Genomic DNA, 13,982 nt, shown 5'->3' on the forward strand with positions numbered 1-13,982 from the left:
CAATTTTTACAGCTGTTTCGGGATTCCAATTATACTTTCGTGTTCATTCGATTTTTGGTCCCCAGTCTTTTCATTTGGCGTTTTAATACGGCGGAAGCCATCTTGAATATTCACCCAGCTACACTCCACACGTACTTAAGCGTTCGTAATCAGCAACCATCCGAGAATGGGATTTCGAACATGCCCATAATTTCATCGGAGGACAAGGTTGGAAAAACGAGGTCGGGTGAAAATGGATCTTAACACAAAGCGATTATTATGGCATACAGGGGCGGCAGAACAGGGTGGGAAGGGGAGGACTCCCCTCCCACTCCAGGTTTACCCAAGTTTCCCTCTTGCGGACAAAAATTGCCCCCTCGAGATGAAAACAAAACCGACTCTAAAATTTCGGATACTTTGTTTTCAGTAACCATTTCTCAAAAAGGTATAGAGAATATGAAAACCAAGCCCCCAAACCCTTACAGTACACCCTGAAAATGGGCACATGATAAATGCGTGGTTTGCATAATGGCCAAGTTTGAAGAGCGCCCCCTATTTTGGAAGACAGTATTAAGCCCCCCCCCCCCCCCCCCCCCCCCACACACACCCACTCATCACGTTTGTTCATGGCGTAAATCGAGGATTTTCTATTGATCCTCTTCCCTTTTCTTTTATTTAAACTACCTTTTTTTTTGCAACAGCTCTTGTTGGTTTTGTACACGTTTTCTAATCGAACTCGTCCTCGCTTTGGTTCCTGTCCTCAATTCATCAATGATGTTGCACGTGTGTGTCCTCGATTTACACCATAAACAAACGCACGTCCACGGACCCTAACACCATTTTACGGAGGCCAAGTGTCCGGTGAAAATTCACCACGGATGTGCCAAAAAAAATGCTGGATACGCTGCTGCACCGACGGAAGATGCTTTTTACTGAGCATGTGCCCCTTGTTGGTGATGCCCCCCCCCCCCCCCCCCGTTTGAAAACAGTTCCGCCACGGCTGATGGTATATCAATAATAACATACATATTTTAAACACAACGAATCATCTTAAAATTAGCACACAAAAAACAATAAACAACAAGAACTGTGAAAGTAAAATAGACAAGACATTAAAATGTGTTTTGTCGAGTAGAACAAATTTAATCTGTTTTCTTCAACAACTTTTTTTTTTGGAAAAGAAAAATAACAAATGGACTTTGGAAAACCATGAACTACGGCGATTGCATTTTGACAGTATGGAGTAGCATTCTTTTTTTTGTCAGATTTTGACAACATTATTTGTTTTGAAATTTTATTTCAGTCAAACTCAAGTGTACCTTTGTTCCCCTTGTTTGTTTCATCCTTTGTTACAAAATGGTTAGGATGACAAGAAAGTTTGATCTTTAAATTAATATTTCTAAATTTTCGATGTAAGTTGCATTATCAAGCAAACAGGCAAACTGTGGCTTTCTCTATTTTACGTCTACGGCCTATTACTACTACAAAAAGTAAAACTAACACAACGAAATACATGACTTAAGAAAAAAAAAATCAGAAGTTGAGAAAGAAAAATGGTTCATTTCAGATTGAGTACCACGATTTTAGGTTAATCACACACTAAATTCTTGCTATTTAGAACCCTGACGTAGAAGAAAACGAACTTATTTTCATAACTATTTTAAATTAAAAGTTCCACGAAATAAAGTTAAACAGTAAACTTGCAAATCCCGAATTTCATCATAGCTCACTGAAATGCAAGCGGGTTATTTTCTCTTAATACGTTCTTTCTCTTGAAACGTGCGTAATGACAAAGGACGTTGTTAATAGGATGTCGGAGAAACTTTTGATTATGATGTGGCAATGAAATCGATAGTTGCTTTTCGAAGTCAACTTTTTGAAGAACTTATGTCCGAAGCAGGTCCAGTCGAGCAGGAATCTAGAGCTTGACGTAGCCGTAAGATGCTTGCTGGTCCGGGTAGGGTGGCACCGCGTCCGGCCCGTTGCTCGGTACGTGGACTGGCTCGTAAGTCACCGGTTGCTGCATGACCATGCCTCGCTGCTGGGCACCCTGTGTCACAACCACGGTGTGGCTCGCCGGGCGACTCTTGCAACAACAATGGTAACAGCAACAGGCACACAGGACGATGACAAGCACGACAACGGCAATGATACCGATGACAATGGCGACGATGATCCCCACGCCCAGTTTGAGGGCGTTGCTGTAAGTCTCCTCAATGTTATCGGCTAAACTATCGAAGTTGTTGAAATTGAAAGGGTCGTCCGTCACTGTAATTATACAAATAAAAAAAAACAATTGAAATAAAGGACTCGTTTTACAAAAACGACGCGCACACAGGGGAGCGAATTTATCCAAATAGAGTGTTGCGAGGAAACAAGGGCGAGGAAACAAGGCCAAGGACGAAAATGTGAAATCAGGTCCGAAATAATTCCCTGAAATAACAAATTGAGGAAAGAGTCGAGCCAAGAATAAAGATCCAAGATTAAACGCAGACAGTGCCACATGAGCATGTTGTATCCGACTATAGGCTCGGAAAATCGAGGGACAGCATGGTTCTGAAAATAAAATATTTGAAGTTTTGAACTAAAACAAATACCACAAAACTACATGTACTTCGAAAATATTCCTGAAAAATTTCAACAAAATGTAGATAGTGAAAATGTTTTTTTATAACCCTCCGTATTAAAAGAAAATATCCTTTTTGCCACATTATAATTATACAAGTACCAAAAGAATGCCAACCATGTGCATATTTACACATAAAATACGAGTAGTACATGGTGGTATAAAAAGAAGGAAACCCACTTTGACAGCAATTCTCACCTACATGTTGAGCATATTTCAAAAATTCAATGTTATGGTATCAAAATATTTATCTTTAAACATAAGTGACGAAAAGTAATTGAAAACGCATATATTTCGTCTCTGAGATAATGGTAGATTAAAATCTTTCATGTCCCACACGTGTTTTTCAACGGACGGCTTTTATTCCATCCGCTTGACTGAGCTCCGGAGCTTGATTTGAAGACAAAAGCCTCACGTAAGAAGACTTTTGGTGACTTGTATTTAAAAATTAGCATAATAACACCACCATCCTTGCGATTGTTAAAAAGATTTTTTTTCACCACGTATGGTTGAAGAGCTATACATGTACTTCACTGCTGTTTAACTGGTCTGATAGACTACCTCACAACAAAAATCAGTTCCAATAAGTTAAGTAAGTAGGTTAACATTTCTGTCGAACTCGTAGTGGGTTTCCTTCTTTTAACACCACCCTATACAAAACACAAAGTACATGTACAGGGTGAGTAAAAAAAAGCGAAACCCAAATGTCAGGACTATTGTTTTAGTGAAGTTCAGCATGCAGCTCTTTCAAAATCTAGGATATGAAAGCCCAATTCACAAGCTTTCTTTTAGTACAATAATCATTCAAATCATTCATGTAGTATTCAAGTTACGGAAGTTTAAACACAAACACCGCTTTAAAGTTCTGTCCACGGATCACAAAAAAGGTGTGCGTTCATTCAGCAAAATGAAAACAATTCACACACATCCCTACTATGTGATTTGTTTTCGTTTTGCTGAAAGAACACTTACCTTCTTATATGATCCGTGGACAGAACTTTAAAACGGTGGTTGTGTTTAAAATTCCGTAACTTGAAAAGTACATAAGTGATTTGAATGATTCTTGTACTAAAAGAAACCTTGTGAATTGGGCTTTCATACCCTAGATTTTGAAAGTGCTACATGCAGAACTTCACTAAACAATGGTCTCGAGTCCCGACATTTAGGGTTTCGGGTTTTTTTTACTCACCCAAGTTATGTATGTTCATATGCACATGGCACATGTACATTTATAAACAATTCGAAGTGGCGCATGCTCATGACATTCTATAAAATACATGTACATGTACATGTACACAAACGCGTCCTTGACGAAACCAAAATGGCCAATTGCACAATAACATTGCAAGTTGGTGGCCTTTCTAATGGTGGCGCAATATTATCTGCCGGATCCGGATGTATATACGAACACACAGGAGGTCACCGTGTTGCTTGTATAATCAAGGTCACTTTGGGTTGGTCCGTGGGCAAAGTTGTAGCCTATATGTCTAAATTTTTGTTCTGGAAAAATGGGGGCTCCAACTTTTGTAGGAGGTTTTAAATTAACTAACTATGTAAGGTTGTAGTGTAGTCTTTTCCTGAAAAAGGGGGCACTTGGATTACCAAAAAATACACCCTGTGTTGAAACCATATAGCTAGGGAAAGTAGTGAAAAAAAGGGTATGTTGTTAACAATACTGCACAGAACACATCGTTCAATGTCGATAGAAGACAGCAAAATCCAAAGGCATTATACAGATTAACACAATGACTATTAATATTATTCACGATCTTTTGTGGTTGGGCCTATTCCCTGCGTGGCCTCGCTTTACAATACTGCACACCATAGCGTTAGGAAGCGCGACAGAGGGACCCCCCTTCTCTTTTGTGTTAATCTCAGGAATTCTTTTGTGAGATATCTATAGGGGATGTTTATGGAGATTGGGGGTACCCCGCTACTATCAGACGAGGGGAGTTGTTGATTAACCACGGCCCTAATGGCCTTTGCCTGTTCGGGTCCAGTGTGGATAGTGGGAGATTCGATAGTGCATTGGGTAGGGATGAAGCCGCAGTCTTCCACTGAAAGTGATACGGCGAGGACAATTCACACATCGTGCTGGGTATTTAAAGACACTTGCAAGCCTGGTCCGTGCCGATCTTGAACAATGTTACAATGTATGGAAAGAGTTCCCTACTTGGACATCACTAATTTTCCCCTGCTGCGTGACCTGAGTATCAGCCATCAGAGAGCCATAACATGTCCTTCAATTAAAATTTGGCAGGGAAAATATGTAAGCATTTACTGAGAGAACACTTTCCAATGTTTCAGATCAGTCTCATAGGGGTACTACTACTAATTTGTGCACAGTTTTAATTTTTTTAATGTTTGCAACTGTGGAAAGTACTCTCGCATTCGCAAAGAACTTGACGAACTGTGCGCGATACCACACGACATCATCACCAGCCCAAATGTTTATCCGAGTCCTTGAGGCGCAGGCTTATACATACATGTACATATGCATGTACGTGCACAGAGCAAGGGTGCTCCAAGGCCAAACATGTACCGCCACGCAATGAAAAGGACAAAGTACATCACATTCACAACATGCACTGTCGCCCTATTACATACAGTGTGTTAAATCATGGAGGAATTCCTCCATGGTTAAATTAAAGGGTTATTTTCTTACCATCTGCATTGACCCCGTTGCAAACCACCGCCAACAGACACAAAACCACCACACAGCGTCCAAGCGTGAAATACTCCATGATGCTGTTCGATGTGGCGTTGTTTCCCGAAATTTAACTCACAAACTGAGGGTTTGTGATTAGTATATCGATACTAACTGCTGGTACTCAGTCACCGCGCGCGTTCAGCAATATGTGTAATCATGGCTAAATTACGTACTCGTACTCTTGCATCACTAGCTAGCGCTCGACGTGACTGGTATTCACCGGGTACGGGTCAGGATCGTACACGTACAATGTACGTTTGGACCAATCTCCTTCCCAGGGCCTACTTTATTTTCAACCTAGTTTCCAATAGAAGCGGATAGCGTGGAAGCGTACTACTCGACACCGTGGAAACGTTGTGGAGTGCACACCGGTAAATAGAACCTAGTTTCCAATAGAAGCGGATAGCGTGGAAGCGTACTACTCGACACCGTGGAAACGTTGTGGAGTGCACACCGGTAAATAGGCCTAAATCCGTCCGCCGAGCTCATGAATAAAAGTTATACTCTCAAAATATTCTATATTAGAGAGTTCTGGGAGCCATAACATTGGGGAATTGAAAAGATATGGCAATAAACTTCTGGCCCGGACTCGGGGCTTCCAATTCTGAGTATTTTGGATACAATTGGGCTTGAAAGTGGCGCTATTTTGCCATGTTGTGGAGGGATCGTTTTTCAAGATGGCTGCCCTTCCGCTTTGGGGAAAATAGGGGTCGTCTTCTTTGGGCGACAATTTCTCGAAAAGTCAGTGGTCAACCTACCAAAAAATGAAAAGAAATTGAAAGACTTTTTTTCGAGAGGGGGGCAAAACATATATTTCCCAAAAAATTCCTGTATTTCTAAACATATTCTCGATTTATCAGTTTTAGAGGGGGGCAAAGACATTTTGCCCCCGCCCCCAACCAATTAAATTTAAACCAATATGACTTTGCGTCTCTTTTTCTTGTTTTTTCTCTCTTAATTTTAAGATGCGCGCGCACTCTACCACCACCATAAGTTTTTTTTTTATTGGTCCGCACCTTACATCCGGGACGTAGTTTCGGCAGGGTGCGGATCAATGATTTGGACCGAAATGTCATAGTTAAGGACCCAATTTATTTTGTCCAAAAACAAATACTGTCAACCCTTGTGTTCCATTTAACCTTATTTTCCAATATTCGTTTTGTCATTTTGGTGCCTTTTGGTTTTATGCTAATATAACTTTCATATTCATGAGCAAAAGTGTGATCATGTCATTCCAGGCAGAATTTTTCTCTGTGGTGATTCGTTGGCAGTACATGGCAGTAAGCCAATGATCAAACTTTTCACACAGAAGTTTTCAACGAGCACAGTTTTGGGTTCACAATGTGAACAGAAAACCCTTGAACTGAACAGCGTCTTCCTGAAATGACATCACAACAACAGCGCCCTCTGTTGTCCGGAAACGCATGCAATTAAAAAAAAGGTTAAAGAAGTGGACTTTTCAATCAACTAAACCAAAAAGAGGTGTGAAATAGTTTTTATAAATTGAAGAAGAGTAGAAAGTTGCACAAAATATGTTCCTGAGAAAATTCATTTCATGGACCCTTTGTGCCTAATTAAGGTAGCGGTGAATCTTGCGAAAACCTTTCACACAAGTTAGATTTGAACAGAATTCCAATCGCAAATATCACGAACTTTAGATGAATCAGAGGGAGATTCGGTTAATGACGTTGTTAGTTATTTTGCAAATTAACTGAGAACAAAATGTTGTCTTGTTTACTGCCCAATATTTATTCTAGAGTAGATCAAGTGTGGAAAGTTTGCGATAACATCATGTGAATATTATTCTTTTTCGAGTTGTGTGGTTCTGAGTCCTAAGAACCGGTTGTTTAACTCGATTTTTCGAACAGTGTGCTTTTATCCTAATCAAGGGACTGATGACGAACAGAGCAAAATGACGAACAGAATGCTGATGACGAACAGAGCACACTGTTCGAAACGTCGAGTTACACCAACTGGTTCTCCTCAGAACCACACAGCTCAAAAGAGATAATATTCACATGGTGTTACCATTTTGTTCATGTCCACCATGCAAAATTATACAAGTAGCAGATAATAACACAAGTATAAACGTTTATCTAGAAAGGCAGCGAAAGTTTGTTGGCAATAGTTATTAGCAGTTACTAGCGATACTAAACGAAAAGCTACATTTCAGCGGTTGAAAAAAATAGCAAAATGTTGGAAATGGAGTGTCCTATTTATTCATTCAACTTGCTAGTGTTAAAAAAAATGTTTTAGGGCCCTAAATTACTTTAAGAGTCTGGTTGCTTTTTGTTCCCCTTTTTCCAATGAGAAACAAATAGCTGACAGGCAAATAAAACCACTTCCCAAACTTGATTGAATTGTTTTCCCCACTAAAATCATGAGCAACAAAAGCTTGGCTTCTCCTATAGCCATGTGGGGTAACTGACTGTCACAGTCAACTACACTATATGAACGAAATGATTAGCTGCTTCGTCATTTTTATCTTCAAATTAGCTCCCTAATAATACTCATAAAAAATGGATAATAAAAAGTGGAAGATAAGCAAAACTAACTGCAGCATGCAGCACTGGGGTGCAAGTTTAGAGTTTGGCGTAACCGTATCCCGTCTGCTGGCCCGGGTAGGGTGGCGGCCCGTCATAGCCCGCCTGTGGTTGCCCGTAGCCGACCGGTGGTTGCATGGGCGGTGGACCCATGGGCTGGGGGTTGTACACTGCCTGGGGAGCTTGAGCTACGACCACGGTGGACTGGGCTGGTGCGGACTGAGCGACGATGACTGTCTGCTGGGCTGGAGGAGGGCTCCTGCAGCAGCAGTAGTAGCAACAGCAAATGCACAGGACCAGGAACAAGATACAGCCCACGACAATGGCAATGATCACACCGACGCCGAGGGATACGACGTCGTTGATCGTGTCGTCAACTGGAAGGAAAACATAAATATCGCCTTTTATTTTCTGATTGCGTTACTAGAGGGATTTACTTATTTGCCTGTGTTTATCTACCTCAGCGTTAGTCTATCTGTGCATCCAGCGACGTAATAGGGTTAAGCTTTTATAGGGGGCCACCTGCATGGGGTGCACCAATTTTTTTTCAGGGGGCACTGAAGGTAACGTATACATTGTTTGTAGGCACGGGGGGGGGGGGGCACGGATCTCCACTGGGGGGAACGTGCTCCCCCCCCCCCACCCCACCCCCTCCAGTAGTTACACCACTGTGTGCATTGCATTAATAGAGTATATAGACATATATATTTAGGCAGTGTCAGGGTTGTGGCAAAAATTGTATAAAAAAATCTCAAAACAACGTTAAATGTGTAAGAAAGGAAGTAGGCAATCATGTTGTGCGAGTTCTTGATGTTGGTGACGAACTTTTTCTTCCGTTTGTATTTACATTCCTGGCTGTCCAAAGTTCATTCCAACCTAAATCGCTTACACATAAACAGTGCGACGTGAATGTATTTTTGTATTACACAGTTTGCTTTGTACCAAAAACCAACGATGATTATTATGCTATCAAGTATCATAATGCGTCCAGATAATGTCACCTCAGCTATGTTTAAAAAAACAACTTGATATTGTTTGAAGTTGTATTAGATCAACAGTCTCGAGATAATGACCATATGATTTGAGCGGGTACTGTCTTTTACTGCATGTTCAGTTCTAATGATCGGTTTTGAAAGCAGAGGCATGGAAAAATAAGAACATATATATTTCAAATTTTCAGATCTTTTCCATGAATTTCTTTTATAGTGCCTAACTGCATATTCATAAAACAATTCCAAATGTATTGAAAATCAGATTGGAGGGCCTTAATAAATTACAACATTCTTCACTAATCTGTTTTTAAGTGCCTTCAAAATTTAAACAGTAGCTTCTGATGTAGGCCTACACATGACTTCTGTGTCAATTGCTCATTATTATGAGGGTTTCCCACTCTTCTTCCTCACAGCATGTTTGGAATTAAAAAAAAAACACCTGTAGACAGTAACTGTGGACAGTATTTTTTAGCAAGGTAACTGTAATGTATTAATTACCTTGAATTAAAGAAAATCATGCAGCAGCAGATATCCCATACTTCATTATTAAGCACACAAATCTTGTTTTGAGGAAAATGTTTTCATCCATAATCTTCAAGTTAATATCAAAAGATGACAAGACAGCAGTCACTAACCATCACACACTTGTCACAAGGAAACGACATCGACAGCACCAGTAAAATTATGTATAGAAATCCGATTGGGAGGAAAATGTCAGTAGTGATTGATGGAAAACGAGATGTGGCCATTTATCAACAGAAAGTTGGTAACAAACAACCGTCATAAGCACAGTTAAAGAAACCACTATATGTGATTACTTCAGCGCCTGGTTGTCATCACTTTAAATATAATGTTACCCTAAAGGGCAATTCCGTAAAATCCAGTTCTCTGTGTATGTCCCTGTTGTCCCACCACATGATGTACAAAGTCGTGAGACATTAGTTTGGTCTGTACATGTAATTGCTTTCTACTCATTAGATCAAATTAGGTTTTGCCCTTCACCGACGTATAAACACTGTATACTCAGTGTGTTACCTCCCGAGTGAAAGTTGGGAAAAAAATCACTCGGGTGGGACTCGAACCCACGACCTCCTGCTTCACCCCGACGCAAAATTCCATCTTAAGAATACTCATTAGATGTCACAAAATTAGTGATGCATCTTATTCACTTTTCCAACAGCAGCTCATTAAAGTGTCTGACATGTACGTCCGAATTTCATTACGGTACCGAGCTCTGTTCCTTGCTCTATTTTTCGGAACATCAGATACCGTAATGAAATGATATTAATTGAAATGATGTCATGATGACGTCATCATGTTATTTTATATGGATTTATATTTTTGGTTAATACTGTCGGGATTTTAAACAATCTTTTCACTCCATCTAGCACACTGAACATGGTACATTAAAAAACAAATTAAAACTTGCTCCGTTGATCATGCTAATGCTCACAGAATTGTGCAAAAGAAATACGTCCTTATGTACTAAAATGGATTTCTGAGTAGAAAAAGACGCATTTTCATGGACTTTGTCCGCACCTGAAATTGATAATCCATACATCACTTCACATGGACAAAAAAAGCTTTTAAAACTTCATAAAAACTTATTGCGGAAAAGCCCTGTGTTCTGTCCATCGAGCAAACATAGTTCTAGTTTTCTTTTGGGTTGTTTTGTTTCGAATTGCTCACAACCGAGCTAGAGAAGGAAATACCGAGTTTATTATTTTGTGTGTGATATACCTTTATTGTTTTCCTCTTTACTAGCAATTCGAGGTACTGCACAATTGGTGTACATGTATATAGCTTAACAAACTGATAATCAGTTTTATGACTTGAGAATAATTGTAAATATCCTGTTCATGACGTCATAGAATTTGGAATCCCAGGGTTAACATTGCACCGAATATTATTGTTGTGCTACAAACATAGTCTTTGCAGTTGTCTTAAGAATATATAGGGGAAATTTGGTAAACTTTTGGCAAATGGTTTCTAAGTTCAAAAAGTTAGTGTCTTTAATGTGTCGCTAAAGGGCGTGCTTTCGAGTGATAACGTCATCACAGCTGCTTTGTATTTTTTACATTCCTCACTATACATCCATAATTTGTTTGACTGTATAATGAAATGCCTCCGTTCTCAAGTTATATTCAATTTTCATTGCGCTTCCGGTGACACCGGAAGTAAAGGTCAAACGGTACAGTTTTGTGCCCGGAATCCAAAATATTGCCAGAGGCGATGTCTACCACTTTACAAAAAATGAGAACGGTACTTTATTCAATCCAAAAGTTACTGTTCAAAGTATTGTTTTCAGATTTTGACATTAAGTTAATACCAAATTTTTATCATCATCTCGTGTACCGTTTTGAAGAAATTTTGGTTTGTTTGGATTTGAGGCGAATGTCTATATTATTTTAACCTAAATTTGACCTTCTGGTAGCTCCGGAAAGAAATGTTTATCAATTAATGATGAACATGATTGATCATTTTGTTCAAGAGTTATAAGTGAAAGAAAGTGCCATTTTGTCAAAATCTAAGCTTTTAATGTGATACTTAATGACGTCATCATGACGTTAGAGTAAAATGCACAACTCGGAATCAGGGTTGATCTTTGTTTTATGTTTATACCGTTCAGGAGAAAAGTTGCACAGAATTATTTAAATCGAAATTTAACTCGAGCAATTTTAAATTGACGGTGATCGGGTTGAGCCCAATATATATTTATTTATAGTAATGCGCCTATCAAAATGTACCCCCTTCCCCTCCCCTTACCCGCCCGCCCGCTTCCCCAGGTCCGATGTCGGATTTTGGTCACGTTTTTCATGCCCCCAGGGTGGGGATTTTGGTCACTCAAAAACATTGTTACCATTGGCGTACTACACGGAAAGGCAATCACTAGTGCGCAAACACTAGGGATTGTCACTAAAATTTGCCCGAGGGGTGGGGGTATTGTCACTTCAAAAGTGACAGTCCCCACGTCTTGGGTGGGGCAGCCCGGGGGGAGGGGGGAAACAATTTATAGGTGTATAAAGACTTCTAAAACGGAGATCGGGTTGTGTCCGATCACCCAACAAGCAAATGCTCCTATATCATGCCTAGTTTTAATAGGCAAACGGTGGACAGAAATACACCACAGAAATACACCAAAGCGAGGAGAACTTTTTTACCGGGAAGGGTGACCAAGCGTGGTTGATCACGCCTCGCCGCGCCTGCGGGGGACATGGTCTAGTATCTCTCGTGTGCCAATCCACCATTTGCAACTTTTACGTTGGTTTGTCACTGGGTGTGGTACATGTATGTCTAATGTGCCATGTTCTGCCTTGAGATTAAGAATTAATTTCCCCCACTCCTGCTACAATTATATTAACATTCAGTTACATATCGGCTCGAAACATTACCCGGTATTCGGCTCCTGGGTTTTCAATAATGTCCTACCTTGTGAAGCGTTTGCCGCGTACAGTAACGTCAGCAGCAGGCTCCAGACAACGATTCCACAATGCTTGGATTCCGCCATGATGTTCGCTGTGTGAGGTTCAACAGCAGCTGCAGATTGCGTGTACTTGTACTTGATGATGAGTGGGCGTTACGTGTACACCACGAACACCATAGACATGACGATCGACACGAACAATGTCGTTTATGTACATGATAACAATACAGTAATAATATATTTGGTCCATGCCTGCCAAATGCCTCATGGTTTCATGTTCAAGGGATTTCCTGTTCTGAGTTTACGCGCGGCGCACGACGCGTGGGGTCGAATGTGCCGCAGCCCCGTGTCTCTTGTGGGCTCTGCAGGCATACAAACAATAAAACCTATTTCCTGTCTTCCAGGCGGGGCCTAAGGGGGGGGGGGAGAGACAGGCTTCGTCCAGGGGATCTGTCTGAAGATTACTATTTGGATCAATTCCGGAATTTTTCCCATTAACCTGAAATGTCCACAACTCGTTTACCCCTAACTGAAAAAAAACCCAGAAGTTGTAAAAGGTCGGGTAGGCCTACCACTTTCCCTGGATAGTACAAAGTTTGATATCATCCCGGGAAACATCAATTAGGCCTATACAGTACAGATCTGGAGTGATTTTGTCATGAATTGCACAATAACGATAATTTGACTTAAAAAAATAAGCAGACGTGTCATCTGGACACCTGAGAAGTACTGTTGTGTACTATCATGCTTCTTCGGACCCTGGGATGGAACAAGCTAACAAGCTAGCTAACTACATAAGTTCAGGATCGATGCAACATGGCGATCTGTTCATGTGTCATGTCGGATGGATGATGTTGTTACCGAGCGCATTGTGATGTAATCTGAACCCGCAATGTTCAAGGGATCACGGTGTATCCTGACGCTATTTAGATCCCTGTATATATGTTGACATCCGCCAGTTGGTTGACTGTCTTGTCTTGGTCAAGGCAACGGAAAGATCGTTAAAGTAGTTAACTGCATTTTATTTCCCTTCCAAAAGCCAAATTCAAAGCAACTCATTTTCCTATAAATCCTGATCAAAAACACGTAACACACGTATTTTTTAATGTAAAAAAGTGTATAATTCCTTTATTATTGATAGCCATTAACCTAATACAGTATTTTAAAATCATTATTCAACAGTGTCACTCACTAACTCGTACACGATGATGGTTGAAACGAAACACATCAAATTCATGTTCACTCTGAAGTTGCTTTTATATAGGTTACATGGCTCGTATCCAAACATTCTACACTCCGCAGATAAAATTGTCATGATAAACTTTCTGCAACCCGATTATTAGGGTGGCTTACCATGCAGACTCCTAATGACAAAGGCGGTTTTTTGTGTTTTATTTGTATTTTTTCCCAAACGAATACATTTATTGGAAAAAAAACAGTAATACATTTATTATATTTATTGAAAAAAAAACAGTAATAGGATACATATGCTAATAATATAATAATAATAATAATACCGAAGTCTTATATAGCGCACGTATCTACCAACAATTAGGTACTCAAGGCGCTGGATATTATGTATATTATTACAGACAGGTAAATGAAGTATTTTAAGATGAAAAATATGAGAACCATTATGTAGCACCTTTATAATGGTTTACAAGGTGCTGCGGCGTATTAAGCAGCCACTGCCAGAAACACCGGGGCA

The 13,982-nt window shown here is 40.2% G+C and overlaps 2 protein-coding genes across 2 annotated transcripts; both read right to left on the reverse strand.

Annotated features, from left to right (window-relative positions):
• Positions 1 to 1,097: 1,097 nt before the first annotated feature.
• On the reverse strand, positions 1,098 to 5,545 carry LOC119738085 (protein shisa-5-like). Its single transcript, XM_038212821.1, has 2 exons — positions 5,271 to 5,545; positions 1,098 to 2,247 (listed from the first exon to the last, which is right to left on the reverse strand). Exons 1-2 carry the CDS (start codon positions 5,347 to 5,349, stop codon positions 1,898 to 1,900), a joined length of 429 nt encoding a protein of 142 aa, XP_038068749.1. The 5' UTR covers positions 5,350 to 5,545; the 3' UTR covers positions 1,098 to 1,897.
• Positions 5,546 to 7,040: 1,495 nt separating this feature from the next.
• On the reverse strand, positions 7,041 to 12,602 carry LOC119738752 (protein shisa-5-like). Its single transcript, XM_038213701.1, has 2 exons — positions 12,280 to 12,602; positions 7,041 to 8,235 (listed from the first exon to the last, which is right to left on the reverse strand). Exons 1-2 carry the CDS (start codon positions 12,356 to 12,358, stop codon positions 7,898 to 7,900), a joined length of 417 nt encoding a protein of 138 aa, XP_038069629.1. The 5' UTR covers positions 12,359 to 12,602; the 3' UTR covers positions 7,041 to 7,897.
• Positions 12,603 to 13,982: the final 1,380 nt, after the last annotated feature.

This window comes from Patiria miniata, unplaced genomic scaffold (assembly GCF_015706575.1).
Source record: "Patiria miniata isolate m_02_andy unplaced genomic scaffold, ASM1570657v1 HiC_scaffold_3, whole genome shotgun sequence".
Classification (NCBI taxonomy): Eukaryota; Metazoa; Echinodermata; class Asteroidea; order Valvatida; family Asterinidae; genus Patiria; species Patiria miniata.